General features: G+C 34.0%; 1 protein-coding gene across 4 annotated transcripts; it reads right to left on the reverse strand.

Moving 5' to 3' along the window:
• Positions 1–5,900: 5,900 nt before the first annotated feature.
• On the reverse strand, positions 5,901–22,778 carry LOC128166768 (protein flightless-1 homolog). Of its 4 annotated transcripts, none has more exons than XM_052832131.1 (36): positions 22,662–22,778; positions 19,468–19,578; positions 18,537–18,689; positions 18,175–18,260; positions 17,980–18,056; positions 17,704–17,892; positions 17,317–17,433; positions 17,143–17,201; positions 16,894–17,051; positions 16,694–16,778; positions 16,368–16,521; positions 16,128–16,207; positions 15,901–15,971; positions 13,881–13,901; positions 13,383–13,465; positions 13,020–13,070; positions 12,191–12,303; positions 11,870–12,055; positions 11,695–11,751; positions 11,455–11,570; positions 10,866–10,992; positions 10,436–10,520; positions 10,188–10,275; positions 9,938–10,051; positions 9,493–9,601; positions 9,255–9,338; positions 9,064–9,160; positions 8,597–8,780; positions 8,082–8,298; positions 7,929–7,966; positions 7,700–7,823; positions 7,349–7,438; positions 7,051–7,143; positions 6,706–6,819; positions 6,294–6,416; positions 5,901–6,213 (listed from the first exon to the last, which is right to left on the reverse strand). In XM_052832131.1, exons 1-36 carry the CDS (start codon positions 22,776–22,778, stop codon positions 6,202–6,204), a joined length of 3,783 nt encoding a protein of 1,260 aa, XP_052688091.1. In that variant the 3' UTR covers positions 5,901–6,201. The 4 variants fall into 4 exon arrangements, with proteins under 4 accessions (XP_052688091.1, XP_052688093.1, XP_052688090.1 ...); XM_052832133.1 differs by having other exon boundaries at positions 6,254–6,416; XM_052832130.1 differs by having other exon boundaries at positions 5,901–6,416.
• Positions 22,779–23,472: the final 694 nt, after the last annotated feature.

Raw genomic sequence — 23,472 nt, forward strand, 5'->3', positions numbered from 1 at the left:
AGCGTGTCGTTGCTAATTCCACACAGTGTGTTGTTATTTACTAGTATTATAGTATTCAGCTTTCATTTGGAAAGTAATGAATGGATTAAAAGGAAAACAACTTCTGATTACCAGTTTTTCATTATTATCTTATAGAGAAACAAAAGGACCTGTGACTTATTTTGAATTCTAAAATTAATAAACTGCTTGTAAATAAAGGCACTATGTAGCATTCTCAGTAATAATTATTTATTGAATTACCAAAAATATATAGCGTTAACATTTTGAAAAGTGTCTGTTTACCATGCAATTTTTTATGAGCGATCGAAATCCTTTAGGGTTCACTGAGAGCGCAAACTGACGCCAGAATTCAAATAGTTGTAATAATTGCCATATTTGGAAAAACACACATTGTTGTAGGATACAGATGAAGAACACAACAAAACGATTAAAGGTTCTCGACACCGTGTTACTTTTATGTTTTTTGACAGTGCGTCACAACATGGCGATTTCAACACTCAGTACTTTAATTTATAATCAAACAGTACTCCCGTATCGGTAAAACCGGAGAAGACTGTCTCTGTCGCTGCATGTCGTTCTGTACCAAATTCGTTTTCCAGACTTGTTTTCGTTATGGTTGTAAATTGGTTGTATATTGATTGGAAGGTGGGGTTTCTTCAATTCACCCTTTGAATATCATCTTTAAAAAACCTAGATTTGGTCTATACTCCCAGTGTTTATAATTTGATACATTGTTTTCTATCATTCTTTGGCATTATTAACACTTTTGGATCTTCTCACATATACGACAAATATACATTTACCAAAAACAAAAAATAAAAATGCATCAAACAAGAAGTTCTAGGTAAAAAAAATAAAGAAACGGGCTGAGCGATAAGCTTAAACGTAGTGTCATGATATAATTTTTGAATATAACGAGTGGCAGTAAATACAAAATTTACAACATGACAGTAGAATAAATAAAGCTCTTATATAAATTTCAAGTTAATCATAACTTTTATGGAGGTATTCATTTTAACTTAAGATTATGCAGCTTTTCTCGAAAGCATCGTTTTGTGAAAATTATTAAGTCGTTAGTTATGTTTGGATGATTAAACACACAGAAACTGGGTCTCTGTAGTTCCCTATCGGAACTGTTTTTCAAACGAGAATTTAGAAACACGAATCAAACTCTATTTCTTATAATCCCTGAAAAATGAGAGGATGATGTAGAGAAAACCATATCTCTTATTTTTTCCCTTGGTTATCTGTTAACGCCATCAATACATGCCATTGGGCTCAAAACATGTCGATGAGAAAATCTTCGAACATATTCTACACACCGAAAGTCGTTTTAATTAACAAGATTTGGCACAATGCAAAATAGGCACGACCTTTGAACCAATGTCTTGTTTCGGTAAAATAAAAATTCTATGAATTGCATTTCGCCCCCAATTGACTCTATAATTTCTTTGGCAAATCGGTGCCGTATAATCTGCTTATTTATCGCTGCTTCTACAGAAAATCAGCTACATTCATGGCACGCTTGACCAGGTGACGTCAGGAAGCTACTTGACAGAAACCCTAACCTTCTGCAGATAACCGGATTACTCCAATGAAGACGGATAATAGCCTTATTAAACTTAATTTATATTCCTTTCTTCGGTCACTCACGGAGACTTCCATTAACAGTTCCTTCAATGTGATAGAACCATTTTTCAAATCAGCAAAAAGGGGGGAAATTGAAAGCTGAGAAAATTAATGGAATAATCACGTATTTATACTACATGGTTACTTTTTGACACGTTAGCAACTCGCATTTAATTTTACAAAAGCTGATTATTATCTTTAAAAAATAACTTTTACAAACTCACGATAAAACGATAAACCCGAAATTTAACTGTAAAAATGTTTTATTACCAAAACTAAACATTCGCAGAAACCACGATACAAGTTTTGGTGCTTACTGTTTGTCAGTGTTAACCAAAATCTGACTTAACTATTGCTTAACAAGGAAGAGCAAGCTTCTCTAATAAGTATACGTTATTGAAATCAACAAATAAATCTTTATTGTATCTTATTTTTTCTTAGCAGTAAGTACATTCATATTAATCATTTTGGGGATATTTTGCAACAACGCTGTCTCCATTGGAATGAACCAGATGAAGAATCCATATGAAGATTTTTAACAAAAAATAATACAGATGCAAATGACCAAACTTATGCTTTATCCGTATAAACATTTTCTTAACTTCGATTTTTTTCTCTTTAAAGATATGTCAGTTTAATATGCAACATTGATATACTGATATGCTTTTATTTTCGGGGACTTAGTCCCCAAGACTTGGGGTTTTCATATTCCGAGTCTTATATGCCTTTGCGTTAATCATTGTTATAACGGTCTCCAGCCCCACCTGACCTTATTTTTAATTAATTAAAAATTTTAAAAGGGGTGTTACGTTAGTCTATTACGAGCTTATTCCTTTAGTGTCCCCACTAAACCTAGATAGGCTAGTCGGGTGTGAAAAAGTACCTCTGTTGGTAAAGGGTAATTGAATGATAAAAACTCTAATATTAGTGAGTAACATTTGCTTAAAAGTATTTGGTATGGTGAATGAAAAAGAGTTCTCCATTTATCAAAGTAAAAAAAAACTAAACACAAAAATAAAACAAATTTGTCACAAGATAAAGTGCAGGATTTATGGCTGGCAATGTCTAATTAAGCCAATGATTCTTGCATACCCTTACTTGTATCTTATCAAATAAAACAACATTATCCGGGGACCTGCGTGTCAACATCCATCGAGTCCCGTGCCGAGCAATGAAAGTGTCATTAGCGAATAAAACAATTACAGTATTCAAAGACAAAACCTCCTTTTATCTTAATGAGATAGAATAAAACGAAAGCTGCATTAAAGTTCGACAGAAAAATCGTGCTGCACTGCTAGGATGTTTTTTTATGAAAAGAATTCCGCAATTTGAGGGTGCGTCTTTGCAGATGAAGATTAATAATTCCTAATAAATGCAAAATTATGATAAAGAACTAAAAAATATCCATAAAATCCCTATGCCCAACCGCGAGAGGTACCATTATTTGTGTATATTTGATTGAGTTGTGCAATTGTTGTACACGATTTCCAAGTTACTTTTACGTGAAAGTCTTTAACGGGGAACTGTTTGTACGATTCTTCCTATTTACAAAGGACATCCGCAATGTAAAACCAGAGAGCCTCTAAGCTGTTTGATTCATGGTGCATTTCCCCGAAACCGACGCCTGCAAGGGAAGAAGTGATGTTACTCAGGATAGATCTAGCATTTTAGTTTGTTTAAGACAACGAACAAACCCTTTGGGCCTATTCAACTCAAAATTTAAAGAATTCGTAATTTTATGGGCACATTTTTGAAAGCGATATTCTCATAGTAACCAACTTTTTTTTTTTTATACACAAATTAATGTAAATTGTAAACGCTCTGCACTGTCATATAATGTGATTGATATTGAAATATAGTATTCGTCTTGTTTGTTTTTGACTCTAAATAAGAATCAAATAGCTTGCCGTCCATAAACATTCTAGATAACGCAAGTCTACCAATGAACTGAGAAATATCTTCTGCACCGACTTGCCAATTCTCGACCGCTGTATTCACAAGCTGAAGCAACAAACTCGGCAAAAAGTTATTACTTTGTCGACAGCAAAATAACGTTATTCTCTAAAAATCGAAGATCGCATGAAAACCCACAGTTTTAATAAATCACAATTACGCAATCTAATTTTCTTTTTGTAATAACAAGATGATAACACTTTATAGTGATATTTGGAGATTCATAAAAACGGGTTTCGTGAACTAAATTTCCTCCTTCTTGCATTCCAAGGATAAAACCAGCTTAGTTTGGACGTGACCGACCCCAGTTTGAAATTTCCGTTCCTACCCCATGGATTGCCCTGGCTGTAATCGCTTCCTCCATTCTAGGGTCCCTTGGTACCTCGGGGTTTGTTTTGCGGGCGTACATGTAAGACTTGGGAGGGGTTTTCTCACTCTTGGCGTCACATCTGGCTAATATCATGTTTATGATCGGTAATTTTTCTCGTTTACGTATCATCTATTGATCTGCAGTTGCTAATTTATTTTATAAAAGGAATTGTAAGAATCCACCTATAACACGTCATAAACTGCGGTCATCACGCGAGACTCTTGATTGTCCTGGATCAAAAATCAATCAAATGCAATAATTCGTGTAAAAACAGTCAACAGATTGAAGAACTGTTGGTTTAGAAAGTAAAAAAAATTAGTCGCTGGTTTCTCCAATTTTAACAGGAAAAGAAGTTTTTTGCGCTATTAAACAACAATTCCCGGTACTAATGATCCTTAATACAAAAATCGTTCAATGAAGATTAGAAATGAAGTGAAAATTTGTTCATAATTATTGCTTAAAATAGATCAGTAGAAAAATATCGGGAGCGTAACACAGTGCCTTTGCTACAGAAGGCCAAAACGTACAGTGACGTTCGAAATGTTTCGCTGATCTGAAAACCTAAGATTCAAGTGAACTTTTGAGATCATCTTATGTGTGGCGTCCGTCTGTCCGCCTGAGAACTTTATAAACCAATGGGGCATTTTCAACCAAACGGCACAAAACATTCGTTTAGAAAGGGAAACAGAAATTGCTAAATGACTAAATCCCTTCCAAAAGGAGATTACAAATAATCTTTGAAAATTTAATGCTTGTCCTGAAAAAATATTTTCAGGAAACACTGCACCATTGTTGCCAATATTCACAAAATTGTTCCTATACAACTACATATTCTAAATTTTTCAACCTGTAACCCGCCTCCTCCTCCAACGGTTACAAGGGCCAAATATATGATGGGAGCAAAAAAAGTACATGTACATATGTATTAGGAAAATCTTTCAAGATGGTTTTTTTAATAAGACCACCATTCCTACAATTTGTGTTACGGTGTATTACCAAGCAAGCATCCGGATATGGTGCAAGTTCAATTAATTTTTCCATCACTGACCCCTTAATCATAAATGTGGGCCTCAAGAAGAGGAAATATTCAAAATAAACATGTACAGGCGAATCCTGAAAACCGTGTTATATATTGCTACGATAAATAATGTACATTATTAATTGTTTAAATTCTTCAAAAAAAAAAGAAATTAAATAATGTAGAATCTAAATTAGTTGTACCATGACCCCATTAACAACAGTGGGGCCCCAGTTGGATGTAAAAAATAAAAGGAATATTATTTTAATAAATTTTTTTAACATAAAACTAGGACATGTGGAACACTGTGACAAATATACTGAAATACTGAAAGACCCCCCTTGGCAATGACTTTAGCGCCCACCAGTTTGGCTTTTAAATGTATCTTAAAAATCTTTTTTTTTAAACAATTAAATAAACACCTGTACCAGTATCCAATTACCCTAACATAAAGTATAAATAATTCTTAAACTGTGTTCTCTACCCCTTTTGAGAGTTAAAAGTTTATGAACAATATGAAATTATGAAAAATTTAGAAAGAGGCACAAAAACTCATTAGATAGCAGCACACAAGTGCGTGACCAATGGACCTTCTGATATCTGTTGCAATATGACTTAGACCAAAACTCGCTAATTATACCCCTACCAACCACATTAAAACAGGTGAGCAATGTTGTCCATAGGCCTCCACAGACCTGTCATATTTTGCAATCTGATTTGACAATTATACCACAACCAAAATCCACCTCATAAAACTTGCTTCACCAGTTTAATTTAGTCACCATTTTTACACAGTGTTTTGACTCACTGTTATTCTATTTTGGGTAACCTGCTTTTAAAAGTCAGAGAATATTAAAAAGATGTTTTTATAAAATGTAGACCCATGGAGTTTTTTTTAGCTTATATATCAATAATTAAATGGATAATGAAGTGAGTATTATGTAAGGATTTTATTATTTAACAAGTTGATGCTAACATCATAGGAAATGTATGTACACAAACATGAAAGACTTATGATAAATGTTCATGGATTATCTTTGTTAAGTCCGTGCATCAGTAATGGCTTAGAACAAGTGTCACAGCAGTTAACACATAATCCCTTTATAAGGAGTTTGGCAATAAAAAAACACACAAAACTTGCTCACTTGTATCACAAACACTCCCAAGTAAAAACATATTGCACTAGGTTAATTGGTCTAGCAAGGTAAGAATGAAGTGGCCTCCTCGGCATCTATTCCATGACCTCTAGAATGAAGTGGCTTCCTCGGCATCTATTCCATGACCTCTAGAATGAAGTGGCTTCCTCGGCATCTATTCCATGACCTCTTTGTACTTTCCCCAGCCATGGAAGCACTTGGTGAACTTTCTGTGTTCTTTGTACTTCATGGCCAGCAGCAGTTTACGCGGTCTGTCAGGCTGTTTGTTTCTCAAATGTTGGATATAAACCTGATGGAATTGAAGAAAACAAACTTTAAAGTGGAAAATCAAAGAAAAGGCTAGACAAGGGCATCAAATATACTGTATCTAGTGAATCTCCATATTTAATCACCAGAACTTTTTACCTATATTCTTTTATAAGTATTAAACATGTTCTACACAAAAAGTTTTATTTTTACTATCATCTTTTACATGTTTATGGAGATTAATCTTTTGCTTTTCTTTTCTGAGGAAAAAAATCCACAAAACTCAACAACAATAACAAAATAAGTAGTGTTTAATCTCCATATTAAGATACCTGTGCACTCTTAAAGGCTAGCTTGATTTCGACATCACTTGTTTTGCGGCCCACCCACAGGAACACTTGCTCTCCGTTGTCAAGAATCATCACATCATCGTCTGCAAGATCGTCCTAAAATGAGATGAAAAGTCATAAACAACAGATAGTGATGACCATTCTTATCACTCTTATTAAAACCATAAAATCATTAACAAATTTAGATTCTAAACAATCTTATCCTGGTTTAAAAAGCCAGTAAAGGCTGTCCACGTCATTCTTATTACATTGTATAACCATAAAATTACCTGCATTCAAATTGAGAGTCTTAGCAGTTTTACACTGTAATGTAAATAAAAATCTTACCTGACAGAAATCAGCACATTTTTCTGACACAGAGAAATATCCCTTTTCATTTGAACATCTGAATAATCTAGCATACTTCATGTAGTTGGCATCCTGAAAAAAAAATTCAAATCCAATATAATTTTTCGTGCTGACAGTAACATATTATTGTGTATAAACTGGTATGGAAAATTGGAGAAACTACATTTTCCATTTCTGTCAAATTTATTTTGAATTGTCTAGATACTTTGACATATAATGCTCAAAACATAAAAAAAACACCTGATCGTTTCAATGCAGGTGTTAGTCATATGTGTACCTTGTCGTAAGGCTTCTTGCCTCCGATGCCGACCCAGAAGAAGTTCTCCGGTTCCTCTCCTTCACTGATCATTTGTATCGTATAATTATCCTACATAAAACAAAGAATAGTTTAAATAATTATTATTTCAAATCTTTTTCGTTCACAATCAAAACTGAAATGTAATACGATGAAAATAATTCTGATCTTGCAGTCTTGACATTGTTACTTTAAAAAATTATGATCCATCACAAATTAAAAGATTGGAAAAAACCATTACATGAAGAGTTAATGTACCATAAAAAGTCAATGTGAATTACAAAGACAACTCAGTTTAACTATCTTATTACACTTCATAGGCTGGAAACTTACCTGATACATTTTATACGCTATCTTCTCAGCAACAACTGCATCTTCATGTTCAGCCAGGCCCCCGATCCAAACATAAACAACTCCTTTAAGATCCTGACTATCAAAAGGCACCATCAAAATGTAACTGAAAGAAATAGAATTGTATTACATGTACTGTATTACACAGCACGACAGGAAATAATCTTGCTTAGGGTGTCGGCAATCTTAATTGTGTGAAATGTTTTCTTACCAGAATCTGGGATTTAGGAATGATGCACAAGGTTGAATCTGCAAAGGAAGAGCAGAAATCTGATATAAGAAGGGGTTGAATTGAAAAAAGTCAAAACCAATATTTTCATAAATGCAAATAAACATATAAGCAAACAGTTAAAAATAATCCTACCTGAACACAGCGAGTGGCAATAGGACTGCCATTGGCTCGTAAGTGGAAGAATTCAGTGGAAGGTTTCTCCTCAGGAGCATTAGGAAGCTTCCTCTTACCGTTTCTAATGACAAACATTCGTTTGAAATGCGAGAGGAATTTGAGATTTTCTTGCTGTTGGTGGGTTCTGACAACTTCTAATTTGTCTCCAAAAAGAGATTCAAATTTCTTCTGTAAACTGTAGTGAAAATAAAACAGCAATATAAAACTAGGACCAATGAAACTTCTTTCAAAAATATACTGTTAAACTGTACATGTAGCCTCACAGTATCATCTTGTAAAACATGAAATATCTTTACTCATTTTTTATACATGTAAATTCTTGCAAAATCAAGGATAGAAGAATTAAGAAAGGAAAATAACTACTGACTTATGTGACTTTGATAAAGGTATACATGTATACGGTATGATACATGTAATCTCAATATCATGTTTGTAAACAGTAAAGGTCATTATCATATTAAACAATGTGGCACCTGAAGGTGAAGGTGAGCCAGCCCATGTTGGAGGCCATGCGGCCTTGCCAGAAGTAGACCACACACTTAAAGTCCTCCTCGGGCAGCTCCTCTTCCTCCTCACCCTCCTCAGCATCCTCAGGAAGCTCCACGGGCACCCAGTAACGACACAGGAACACATAGCAGTCCTCATTGTGGAATATCCCTAGACAGAAAATAGAACATGTTTACACTATTCTGACTTCATTACTGTGGTTTCATCAATATTTGTTTAATAGATTTCGTTGTTAAGTTTATCCACGAAATTAAATGTTCATCGAAATGCAATTTCTATTAACATTTTGTATTGATCGGGTCATTGGCCACGAATTTACGTATCCTTGAAACTGTGATTTTCACTTTATCCACTAAAATTGATACCCTTGAATATAAATGAAACCACAGTATTTAGTTATCAGTAACCTGGTATTGTGTGTAAGTCAGTTTACCTAGTTCTTCACTTGGAAGTCGGACAAATTTCTTCCCCTCTAAAACAAAGGCTTCCATGGAATCTAGATCCTCATTCCATTCCTGCATTATGGACTCCTACAAAACACAGCATTCAGTACAAAAATGATCTGTCATAATCAAAAGTACAAGGTATATCGACATGCAAGTTTTAGATGAACTTTAAACTTACTGCTTCCTCCATAGTCATAGTGGGTTGTCTGGGCATGAAGAGTGCAGAAAGGTCAGTCTTCATCTTGTCTCGCTCCATAATAACCTTGATGGTAAATGCAAAATGAATGCCATTATAACCATGTAATTTATCTCTTTTTTAAAAAAAATGTATTCTTAGTTAACCATTTCATAAATGATTTAAGCAAAATCTATACATGACAGATAATGTTTCTGATACATATAGGTCTTTGACTTGCCTTCATATCAGCTCCTCTTCTGATGACTGACTCAGCTGTTCTTGTGTAATCCACGGCAATGACATCATCCCAGCCTATAAACTTGGTCTTGAAAATCTGGGGCTCTGCCCTGTTTTAAAATCATGCATTAGAATTATTCCTTTTTTTTAAAATACACTTTTATTTTTTCTTCTAAGTAGACAAACTGTTCCTCTAAATGTAATAAAGCTGTAATTTATATATAGAATACAATGCATACTGTAAAGATATATGTATTACATTTGGCTGTGTATTCTATTTAGCTTTTTGGTAGAAAATGGCATATACTAAATCAAATACATTGCCAAATGTCTAATATACATGTAGATGAATGCGCTAAATCAAAACCACGTTAACTTGCAGAAAAATCATTTAAAGCCAAATATTATACATGGCAAATATAATACATTTACAGTACTATACTTACCCCTCTAGGCACCGCGTGACTGAACAGAAAGAGGGGCGGTCAATCATGGCACACAACTCTTGTGACAACTTCAAGGCTGCTGCTCTTATAAGTCTTGTTGACTTTTTACCTATCCTGAAATTTAAATCAAAATAGAAATTTTTTCATAAGAAATACATCATGTAGCTGTAAAATGGAGTGTATGAATTTAATTACTTCATGAAATTAAAACTAGGAGTAATTCTTTCTATATGGGGTAAATCTGCCTTACCAAACAAACAGATCTGACTTGCAATCCAGTATAAACACATTTTTTGAGTCCAATAACTTCTGTGTTAAAACATTGTGTGGAATCTCAACTAAAACAGTGAGAAGCAAAAGTAAGGATATAATTCTTATCTCAGTAAAAATATACATGTATTTGCTGTCTAATATAAATCCTATATCACTCTCTAATCTGTATTTTACTACATATGCATATGAAATTTAAGCACTGAACACCTGATATATGATGCCTACCTTGAGGGAGCTCTAGGTAGCCCATTCCTAACCCCACTTTGTACATGCGAGGTTCAGCAGGCTCAAAATCATCAGGAACACACTCCTATCATAGGGAGAGAAAAAGATCAGTTGTATTTAGCATACTGAAATTTAAAAGAAATGAAAACAGGTAGATGACATCTTTATTTCAAAGTCTGGCATTTACCGGTACTGAATGAAACTCTACTCTTCCTTATACTGCAAATTCTTTTGGTCAGGCTTGTACATATGACACTCCTAATAAACCTACCCAAATCTAGGGTCTAGGTGGCTTTCACATTAAAAATACCCTAATATGTAATGAAGGGGATTTTCTCTTTCTTACACCAATACAGTGTATGTGTTGTAGGGAACTCTCCTAATAACCTACCCCAGTATGAGTTGTAGTGTAATCTCTCACTAAACCTACCCCTATATGAGGTGTTGGGGACTCGCCCAGAGCCTTCCAGAACTCGCTTGACTCTGCCCCTTGCGACTCCATTAAAATCTCAGCTTTGTTCTTGCGCTCATTCTTATTGATTTTCTCTGCAATAAGCCTGTGTAAAACAAGTGGTCATTCAAGAATTAATCGCTCATGTAGATCAACACAAACAAAACAATTACTTAAATTTCAGTATTCCATGAAGGATACATGTTTAATCCACAGTATGAATAACTCTTCTTAATAATGGATCATATTACATGCAATTTTCACAGGTGTCTTTTTTGAAAGAAATGTTCATGGTGTTGGTATGTTACTGAATATAAATGAAATTTTTTTTATATCACCAGATTAGTAGGCAGAGGGATTCCAGTTGGCTGAAATTATTACTAATACATGTATTACTAATTAATACTGGGAAATAAAACAGTGCATTTAATTGGCATTATCTATGTCCAAACTGCAGTAGGTACAGGTTGATTCATTACTTTATTAAGGGTAAACCTGTCATGGATATTGTGCATCATCCAAATTGATAACTTTAATCAATATAGACTTTGCATTAAGTAGTTCTTGCCTTGTTTTTGTTCGTGTGACTCCTTTAGCCAGTTTTCCTGTCCAGATAAAGATGTTCATTCCTACATCAAACATGAACACATATCTCCTGTCTAAATGCGTCAACTTTGGCTCAGTCTGAAATATTTACAAGTCAAATACCATTTTGTTATTATGAAGAACAAAATAATCCAATGGACAGGCTATTCAATAAATAATTCAATTTCTCTGTTACATGTAAAAAGCCTTGATATGAACTCACCCTTTCTAAGTGGATCCTCTTCACACCAGATGCTCTGTACAACTTTGGCTCATACACCTAACAAAATGAATAAACGATTTTATACTGTGCCACTGCCACAAAAATACCCCTAGAAAACTATTATGTACAAGTATATGTACCAAAACACAAAACCAAGGAGTACATATATACTAACAATATTCTCCACAGTGAAGAATCCACTGGCTGTGCGGCCTCCCTCTATGTAGGAAACTCCGTTCTCAAACAGGTCCAGGAAATCGTCACTTTCGTCGTTCATTTCCTCTCGGATTGTGCGACATTCTGCTCCCAACAGGTTTCGAAGGTTGACAGCATGGATGGCAGAACACGCCTTCTTGTCCAGCTGTAAAAACATTACACATACTTTTATTGTACTTTATTTGCAGTAAATAATATGTAAGCAATCATAGTAACTAAGCAGGAGTGTAGAGCACATAGCTGTGTAAGACTGATACAGAGTCCTGTTGATGTTACATACCGTCGCTCTCTCTCCAATCCAGAACCAGATCTGCCAGTTGATGCTGTTGGTGTCGTCAATATAAGTCTTCAGGACAATGTAACAGTCGGCCTCATAGAACTTCCCATTCATAGCTGTCATAGTAAACACAAGCTTGAATGTAAATAATTATGTGCTGGTAGTACAAGTGTACAGGTCATTCTTTTTTTCAAAGTGAGATGTATAATTATGTAAAACAGATAATTTCCCTTTTCAATTTTTATTTCCAAAGTCACAGATATCGTGAACATGGCTAGTGTAATGCATAAGTGATCATTTAAAATATTTTAGCTAAACATCTTTTTTGCAGCATTGGTTCACCATCAAGTATAAAGCCGCTACATATTGGTTTATGTTGCTATACCCCTTATTAAATACATGAAGATACTTAATCATCTTTTTTTTTACAATTAACATCTGATCTTAAACATTTGTCATACATGTGCATATGTGGTTATATTGCCGCTGAAAATCTTGAATAACAAAATTAATGTAACATACAACCAATAGATAACAATGATTCAATACTCAAGAGTAACAAAAATAAGTTTGGCATTCAAAAATTGTGAAATACATGTAGAAACAAAAACTAATGTTCCAAAAAATGGCATCAAAGGCCTTTGAACATACTCCTACCTTCTAAAGACTTTAAACACACTGAGTGCCTGCCATCTGTGTTTAGTAGGATAAGTGAGATCATTATGTAAACCAACAATTTAAAATCATGTTGGGTACATGTAATGTCAACATATAAAAATGTCCCTGTCATTCAATAAGCAGTTAGTTAACAGATAGGTATATCATTAAGTACCTTCATCAACGGGATTTGGCAGAAAATTCTCAATCTCCCAACAAGTGATTCCTAAAAAGGGAAAATACTTGTATTCATAAAAATGTAGATTACAAAATGCAAAAACAAATCCAAGATATCCTTTACACACAGTTGTTTTTGAAAGTGAAAATGTTGCAAATACATGTACGGTAGTACATGTACCACCTTAGCAAATCTAACTACAATATTAAACTCATAAACATCAAAACAATCATTGAATCAGGGCAGTTAAACAAAAATGACCCAGCTTTCATATAAAAAAAAACAAAGCTTTAAAAAAAAAAAGAGTATAAACTTTAAAAGATAATTTGCATGAAAAAAACTTCAGAAAAAATAACTGACCAGGAATCTGTCCGACATCTTCGTCAAAGATTTCACTGTAGTCTAGCTGGGGCTTCTGTAGATGCTCATTCCACTTCTTTGGCCTACAAATCAGTTATTGTTACTGCACTGACATCACAATTTATGCATACAAATCCATTTTTACCTTTAATTTCAATCTTATATTTTGTGAAGAAAACCAGAACTGTGAAGAAAAAAAATATCAACTACATGTGTAATGTCATTTCCACAAAAGTATGCAAATTTGTGATCTCATACTCAATACCATTCATATCTTAACTACATCAATTCAAAGCTAAATACATGTAGTGCTGAAATTTTTGCAACTGCTAAGTCAGCTTTACCATTAATGATTATTTTTACAACAGCCTTCTGTAATCTTGAGCATTAAAAGCAAAACCAAACTTCAAACACACCTATTACTGTATTTAACACTCAGTATCAGTAGCTCAATAAACATTATCTAATCGCCACCAAAAACTCTTCATCATACGCTACCTCAAAAGATCACTGAATCTTCTGGAATTGGGGTAAGTAACATAAGTTCAACAAAGGAAACATAAAAATCAGTCTGTATATTAACATCAAAAACAATTAAAAAAAAAGAATATTTAATCAAATAGGGCTTTCAGTGATTTCTCATATATTCATATTTTAAAACTGTTTTTAAAAAATTCTTGGACCAATTAGTGCCAATATTCTGGTGTCATAACAGTATTTCACTGAAGGTTCACGTCAAAACATGGCTGAGCCAAAATAATTCCCGAATTTTCCCTTGAATTCGGGGCGTTTCCGCACGCGACAGGAGCTGATTTTTTTTATGAGCTGAAAAACAATGTGTAAGAGGTCTAACTATCCCATTTTTGTAATAATGCGAGGTCATTTGAATTTTTGATGCGTGTTGTTTCCGGAGGGGGGTGAAAAGGCCCGGGCTTGATTTTCAAGCACATGTGTAACTTCGAGGTTAACAAAGTCTCACGCCTTGCTGGATGCACGTGTGTATTTTGCTAGGAAATTGTAAATGAAGCGTTGTTTAAAAAGATGTCAAGAGGATTTTTTCCAGAAGTTCGTTTTGAATTTTTAATCTGTATCTAAAGTTGTGCAATTTTGGTAAGAATATATAGTAAAATTTAATACTGTAGTGCAACCTGCAGGAAAACGGGTTTGCTATGTTAAAAATTGTTTTACCTGTGTTTTAGGTATTAAATCAGCGTGTTTAGACGGAAAATGACAAACAATGGGGTTTTGTAGCCAGCAGCACGCTTATTTTGTTTTTAATGATGCATACAAAATTAGCCCACATTTCCTCTGAAATGTTCTACTGCCTCAAAACAATGACCCATTTATAATAGATCGGACCGTCTAAACTGCCCGGAAAATTTTCAGCAGATCAAATACGATGTAGTATTCATCGTCGTAAACAACAAAATCTTCTACGGGGTGGGAATTTCAAATAAAATCGGTTGTTTAGGCCCTTGTGTTAGAGTAAGAAATGCTCAATTTATGTCCAAAATTGAGAAATATTGGTACGAAAGCGGAAAACAGCTGAGATGTATCACTCATGTTAGTTAGATTAGAACAAGACCGTGCTATTTTTGACAAAGGTTCTCACCATTTTCATAAATTGTATGAAATAATGACGTTTTCTCTACCCCACCCCCCAGAGGCAGGGTCATTGAATTTTTTGCTGACATAATTTCTAGGGTCCACATGATATTAATTAATTTGCGTCATTTTATACATTTTCATACATCACTTGTCAATTTAAAACCAAAAAATCACTGAATATCAAAACACCGTGTAAATGCATACAGTATAACTTTGATCATATTTTCATAAATCAGTGGCCACCGTGTACACCGTGGTGTTAAAAAATCGCTCATAACTTTCTGAAATGAGAAGATATCTTCATATTTTTTTTTTAATCACACAACACAATGAGTATTAATCAATTTATTAATGTTGATTTTGCGATAACAAAAAATGAGTTATATTGCAGGTGTCATAACAGTATTTCACTGAAGGTTCACGTCAAAACATGGCTGAGCCAAAATAATTCCCGAATTTTCCCTTGAATTCGGGGCGTTTCCGCACGCGACAGGAGCTGATTTTTTTTATGAGCTGAAAAACAATGTGTAAGAGGTCTAACTATCCCATTTTTGTAATAATGCGAGGTCATTTGAATTTTTGATGCGTGTTGTTTCCGGAGGGGGGTGAAAAGGCCCGGGCTTGATTTTCAAGCACATGTGTAACTTCGAGGTAAACAAAGTCTCACGCCTTGCTGGATGCACGTGTGTATTTTGCTAGGAAATTGTAAATGAAGCGTTGTTTAAAAAGATGTCAAGAGGATTTTTTCCAGAAGTTCGTTTTGAATTTTTAATCTGTATCTAAAGTTGTGCAATTTTGGTAAGAATATATAGTAAAATTTAATACTGTAGTGCAACCTTCTGTGTTCTGTAGATTATATAAATCACTACAGAGCACCATTATCTTGAATGACCTTGACACAATTTCTTACTTCAGGGGTTCCCTGACTTCCTCCTCCAGGTTAGGCATGTGTTCCTTCTCTTTAGCTACATCCCTCATTCCCTGTAAATTAAGTAAAACAGACAGATGCACTGCAATGAAAATACTGGCATACACGTTTGTAGCTATTAAAAAGTGAACAAAATCTGATTCTTTGACCACTATGATAATTTCCTGAGACAAAAGCATGATTCAGGCAGTTTTTCATCCACTTCTTACCTTTAAAACTTTTTCGCTCTCTTGCCCATCTCTGCGTCTCCTTAACCTCAATTTTCTAGCAACTGGATCACTTTTATGTACTATATAAATATATGAATTACATGTTGGGTAGCAAAGTCATGGCAGCACTTTGAATATAAAGCAACAACAAAAACTGCTTTACACTTTAGTAACTTTAAGTTACATATGAAAAATGTTTCATGTACATCATACTGCATCTAGCAATCAAAGAGCACTCACCAGGAGATTGTCCAGTAGAGGGTGCTGTGGGGGCACCAGCCAATCGTAACTGGTTGTTGAGAGAAAAGTCAATGTTGTAGTACTCAAAGCTCTTCTTCATCTCTGCTGGTTTGGGTGGCATCACCAAGTCTGGGTTGTCCCTCACATCCAGGGTCTGTTGATAGAAACAAAAACAGCATATGCAAATCCCCACTCTTGAAAGTAATTTTTTTAGTCAAATGTTCAATTGCGTATTAAGTTTCAGTGAAACATTTCATGAAAACTACTGCTTATTCACTAGTTATATAGATATATGAATTACATATCATTAATGTTAGGATCTTTACCTCCAGATCGGGAAGAAGATGAAGTATATCTGGTAATGTTACAAGTCTGTTCCCATTTAGAATCAACTTTTTTAACTTTCCACATCTGTTAAAAAAAAAAGACTTACAGCTATATCCAAGCAAAAATAATTTCCTCAAGATTTTCCTTTCAGATGTGTATACTTTGGAAGGTAAATCAGACAGGGCACCCTTTTTATTACCTGCATAGCCCCTCTGGGATCAGTTCCAGATTGTTATATGCAGCGCTGAATATTTCCAAGTTATGAAGTTTTCCTATGTTTGCTGGGATTCCTTCAAAGTCCAGTTTATTGGAGTTAAGGTACAACTTCTTCAAGGAGGACAGTTTGTGCAGAGAGCCCTAACAGATAGAATTTACATCATTTACCTGTACTGTATGAGTATTTTAAATAAATTGACAATTAACTACCTTTATCTCTACTGGTACTTACAGGGAGTGCAGTTAAGTCGTTTCTTGATAGATTCAAAGTCTCCAAATTCACCCAAGTATCTGTAAAAAAGAATAAATGTGCAAACTTCAAATAAGTCTCAGAATTAAAAAAAGAATTTTCTTTGAAGATTTATATTGCTATGTATGCTTTTTGCATTAAATGAAAGACACCTACCTATAACTAGAGAAAGCTCTTGGATTTTGTTGCCACTGAGATTTAAACGTTTAATGGCTGTCAGTTTGTACAGAGTCTCTGGAACTCTTGGAAGATCATTTCCTGACAAATCTATGTCTAAAAGTCAAGTTTCTACATTACTCTAAAGAAATGTAACATTAAAAAGATTCATTGCATCCAACAGTGTAAACAAATTCATTTACTCTGACTATATATATATAATCATACATTCATGCAGATATTTATTTCAAGCTGACATAAAGGATCAGTATCAGAATTAAAAAATACTTTATCATTACATGAATCTTCATCAGAAGTTGGTTACAATGTACTAGCTCCTAATCACTTAATTAGTTACTGATGTGGACATTGTTTGTAACACGCTACCTTGTAAATTACTGAGCGTGTCGAGGCCTGATGGGAAGTTGGCCAGTGTTCTCTGGGTGTTCCTCATCTGTAGAGTTTCCAAGGCAACAAGAGCAGGTAACTGCCGGAGCTGAGCGTGAATCAGTGGGTTGTTGTTCAGGATCAAAGTCTGTAAATTTGTCAACCTTCTCATCTGTGGGGGCAGTGTTTCTGTAACACCAAAGTCACACTTAGTTGTGGAAACCAATTTGCAAAAAACTGCATAAACCGAAAATCTGTTTGGTTATTTTACAATACCTAAGTGATTGTCACTAAGGTCAACAAAAATCAGATCTGTCAAGTTGATAAAGAGCTGGTTGGGAATCATTTCAATGCTGAAAAAACAAAAGCAATAAAATGTATAGTAATTGGCAAATGCTATTCATCTTTAAAATAGAATTGACTAAATATGAATATATTGATGGCTATCGATTTTGTGATATGAAATATTACTTGTTGTTTGCAATGTTTAGCACAATGCAGTTTTTGGCTTTCTCCAGCTCTGGTGGAACTTCTTTCAAATTGTTATGACTCAGATCCTAAAAGGCCAACATTATTGTGAAATTAATCAATACATCATCTTTTGTATAAAAATCAACAATATTTTAAAACCCAGATTTCATGAGGTCATCCAGTATATTCACATGAAATCTACATTTATGTATTCAGACTTTACCCAACTCCATGAGCACCTAGCTTCAACAAAAACTTATCCAGTACTTTCTTCGGAGGTTCAAAATATTCAACCATATAAGGTATTAATGTAACTACATGCAGACAAATGAAGCAACATGTGAATATCTAATGAATCATACCACAACTTGCAGGTCTTCTAGACTAAAAACATCTTTGGGGATTCCCTCATCCACGAGTCTGTTATGCCTGCAGTTCAAAGTTCTCAAGGCACTCAGATTGGCCAATTCATCTCCAAGATTTTCTATTTTGTTTCTTGTTGCATTAAAATGTTCCTGCAATTGAAATAAATGATAATCTGTCCTCTGTCTTACAATATCAACATCAGTGATTAAATCATAAGGTTTATAGTCACAGCAATATCTATATCTATAGGTATTAATGCAATTTGGCCAACAACTTTTGACTTAAGGCAGTCCATCCATAACTATCATATTTCATATCTAATAGATTGCAAGTTTGATCACTAAAATCTTAGTGTGAATTTAAGGAGTTTATTAAATAATACAGTTTCACCTTTGAAATCTTTAAAAAAAATTAATTTTAATAAATTTATCATATGTTGAAGTTAACGTTGAAGTCTATGGGAAAAATGCATTTTTAAATATATTTATTAAGTACAAGTAATTTTCTCACATTTCTCTTGGTAAAAAGTTGCAAAAGCTTTCTCCGTATTCAAATATGCAAAAATTATTCATAGTTTACCATACATATTTTCAAAAAATGATTTTTTCAATTTTCCTAAAGGGCAGACAACTCTTTAAAAAAGTTTTAAGTGCACAAAGTTTTTTTAATTTAATTGACTACATACATACACCAAAGTTTGGTCTATGTCAGCCTCATAATAGCTTTAAAATATGTATTTGATATAGTATAGATCAATCAAAATTGTTTAATTCACCTTAGTTATGGATGGACTACCTTAAGATAATACTTAATAGGATTAAATCTCAACAATATACCGTTATTCAAAACAAATATTCACCCAATCTACAAGTAATAGACTAAATGAACTGATGAGAATCTGCTAAATGTAAGAAGAAGAATGTTTACCAGTTTTTTCAGCTTGTAGATTTCTGGTGGGATGCTATGAAGACCAGTTTTATTAAGTCTGAGCCATCTTAATCCAGTCATGTCAGCAACATCATGTGGAAATTTACCATCCTTTCAAAGAAAGAATAAATACTGAATGAAAGTCATTTTGTGTTAAATCAAAGTACTGAAGTACTGTCGGGAGTTGATTTTATTGATTATTATCAATTTTAAAATCAACGATATGTTATTTTGCCTAGCAAGTAGTTTTTAATCTGTATTTGAATTACGCACATATTTATAATATGAATTCTTGAAATTTCGAGAAAACCCCATATAAATCATGTTGTGTAACATTTAAAAATAGAATTAATTCCATCAAACTGTGTATCAGTAATTGAAATGTTTCTAAAATTGTACACGTCTGGATCCAAGCAATATTGAACTATAGTCTCGTTCAACCAGACGCTCGGCTCTCTCCGTTATTTTCCGACTACCAGGAGAGAGTCTTTGCTTGTCAGAGATTTACGGATACAGCCGAGCGTCTGGTTGAAGGAGACTATATTGAACTCTGGCGTAGGAATACATACAACTACAAAAAAACAACAAAAAACAATTAAATTGTTTGTTCTATATAAAATCTGACTATTTTCAAGGTATTTATAAATACGTTTTTTTGAAAAACAATGGTACAGCATGCAGTTCACCGAATTTACCGTATTTTTCGAAAAGAACTATATATGATATCAGTTGAATTTTGCCCCCAATATTCGCCATTTTTAAAGTGTTTCGGGAATATTAAAATGTTATGTTATTTTTTAGAGGAGTTGATATAAAATATATTTTTCACCTATTTATTTGATTTATTTGCACTCACTTGCAGTATATGACGTCAGAAGTGACGCTATTTCTATAATTCAATCAAATTGACATTTTTCTTATCTTTAAACAAATGGGAAATATAGAGCGCATGCTTGAACAAGGAAAATTTTTTTGTCAGTTATTAGTCTTGGCTAGTTACATCTCTGATTAAAATATGTTGTTTGTTCAAGCGTGCACTCTATGTTTTTTGAAAGAAAAACTGCTTGAAAACAAGCTGTTTTATGCTAAAAATGCAAAAATGGCGGGAAAAGACTGTCTTCATGATACCATATTTCTAAATTGTGGGCACTTGAATCAAAATGAACATAATGTATAAACATCACATATATATCTGTACAAAGAAAACAAAGATTTGCGGTAAAATGATGATGTTCATTTTAGGGGGCCATTTTAGGCCCTCATCATATATAGTCCTTAGGTCGATACGGTTTATTGGGCGAAGGAGGCCGTTTTTAGCCAAAAAAGAAAAAAAAAGTATAAATAGGTCGACTTCGAAGAATTGGTCGAGAAATTACTGCTAGTTTTAATGAATAAATGGTTTAAACCAATAATGTTATCATATGGTAGCCTTTAATCTTATTTCACAGTTTAAAGCAAAAGGTTTTTTTTGGGAGTTGATTTTAATCAACTCTCCTATGCAGTTACTCTGGCAAACCGAAAGTGAAACAGTGTTTGGACCTAGGCACAAATCATCAGACTTAGATCTTGAAAATAATAGATAAAATAAATAAAATATATTATATATTTATATAAAATATCTATTATTTTCAAGATCTGAATGTCGATTTTAAGATATGTAAAGCGCGGAAGTATTCTTCCAAATCCTAATGGACAGTTATCGGCAAGTTTATCCCCTAGATCGATCCAAGAGTGTAACACAAGGGTGTCTGAAGTTATGGATAAATCTACAACACCAAATTCGAGCAAAAAACGTGGTTCATATTTGACCTATTCACCCAGGGACCGAGCCATAATCGGGAACTACGCCGCTGAACATGGACCTGCCGCAGCTATGAGAAAATTCAAAGCCGATTATCCAGAGTCCACGACAAGATATTTTAGAGATTCATATAAACGCGAGCTTACAAACAGAAAAAGAAAATTAGACTTTGATTGTTCGGAAGAGTGCCAAATCACAGAAATTCAAACTAAAAAATGCGGCCGTAAAACTCTTATTGTCAGACGATATGGATCATCAAGTTCAGATTTATATTACTAACTTGCGAAAATCTGGGGGGTGGGGGGTAGTGAACACGCCAATAGTGTGTGCAGTGGGTATGGGCATTGTAATGTCTGAGAACAAGCAACTTCTCTCGCAGAATGGGGACCCAATTACCCTTACAAAGACTTGGGCCTATTCTTTATTACAACGAATGAACTTTGCTAAACGCCGCAGAAGCTGTACTGCTAAAACACACATTCCTAATGCAGGCATCATATTATGTTATCATGTTATTGTTTTTGCTCTGAGACATTGGGCTGAAACAATTCACTGATACATCAATACTGTTTAATATTTATGCCCAATTCACTGCTTCAATTTTCGGTTTGATACATATTTAAAATCAGGTTTAATATATTACATCGGGTTTGGCATACATATCTAGAATAACCTAATCGGAAAAAAAAACATGACGACTGTTTTGACGGATACGGATGAAGGAGGCAATCACGATGTATCCATTGTGACGGATAAAAACAATAATGACTTGGTGAAACACATCAAACTGCAGAATCCACCTGCATACTATCATAAACGATGTGAAAACAAAATCTGAGTTTCATGCCTACCTCCTTTCTAATAAAATAATTTGTGTTTAAAATTTGCAAATGATTTCCTAATGATGGCATATTTGCAGCTATATAAATCTATCTATTAACCTCATTAACATCACACTGCCAAAACACCAAATAAGTGTTTAGTCAAGTGATTTGAGGTTCGTGGCTGATTGGAGACGTTCCTTTTTTGAAATTTTAAAACTTAAATGAATGATGATTATATTTGAAAGGGGAAGAGAAAAATTAAAATATAATTTACATTGACATGTTTTTACCTTTACAGCCCTTTCTGATGAAATTGGTGAAAAACACAGGCCTAATGTGATTTGCCATAAAGATATACAGGGAATTTTTTTATGTCATATGCCCCGATACAAGATGATGAAAAAAGATAGTCAAACCCAAAGAGTGATCAGGTGATGCTGCAAAAGTAGTGAAGATCGTACAAAAAATAACATGAAGTACTAAAATACACCTTGTCCTCATGGGTTTTATGGTATCTTTGTGTGAACGAGATGCAATTTTTGTTCAAATATCACGCATTATTTAATTACCTTGAAGTCATTTTTTGTAAAATCTACTCCTCTGACGAACGGCAGTACACCCGTCGCCGCCATATTTGCTGTATACACCGGAAGTAGTTTCGGAACTCTTCTAATTTTGTGCTTCATCAAATGAAAATTTCAAAGGGAAAGCGAAGACAAGCGGTGACCAATAAAATTGTACGTATGTACTCTCAGTCCGCACAAGGAAATGTTTTTGTTCTAGATCCGATCGATTTGATTAAAAATACCAAAATTTTGTGCATTTCCTCTTCCAGTTGCTGGTAGCTGGATACAGGTGCGATGAACATTTCCCGCAATACTTTATTACAATAGTACACTGTATAATAGATTATATTGGGGGGGGGGGGAATCGTCGCAGAAATAAATGTCTGGAGTCTCTAAACAATAAAATGTTATGTGATTCAGTTGTTTACTCGATCGAATATTAAATAAAACTGTTATAATGATTTAAGAGGGATGGCTTGTCGTGGTACTTTTTATACTATATTTATAAATCTCCTTAAGATGACTGAAGAGCTTCGCATAGATAGGCCTATAGGAAAACATTCATCACAGGAAAACATTCAATATAGGAAAACATTCAAGTTTTATAAGGTGAAAAGATATTTTTTCTTCACTAAATAATAGTTTACAGCTAAACAAACCATTCTTAAAATCTAAGGTAGATCTGATGGTTAATTTGTTGACTACTAGGTCTCCTTATTCTCATTTTTTAGATGGCCTAGCGAAATTCTGTTGTATGAAATTATAATTTTTTTAAATGCGATATAGATTCGATGGAATCAAATCAAATTCAAGT

This window comes from Crassostrea angulata, chromosome 10, assembly GCF_025612915.1.
Source record: "Crassostrea angulata isolate pt1a10 chromosome 10, ASM2561291v2, whole genome shotgun sequence".
NCBI classification, from domain to species: domain Eukaryota; kingdom Metazoa; phylum Mollusca; class Bivalvia; order Ostreida; family Ostreidae; genus Magallana; species Magallana angulata.

Coding starts and splice junctions, on each gene's coding strand:
- LOC128166768 (XM_052832131.1), bottom strand. CDS start 22,778: ATGAAGCACAAAATTAGAAGAGTTCCGAAACTACTTCCGGTGTATACA. Junction 12,056..12,190: donor GGATTGGAGAGAGAGCGACG/GTATGTAACATC, acceptor ATGTTTTTACAG/CTGGACAAGAAGGCGTGTTC. Junction 7,439..7,699: donor TAGCGTATAAAATGTATCAG/GTAAGTTTCCAG, acceptor TGTTTTATGTAG/GATAATTATACGATACAAAT.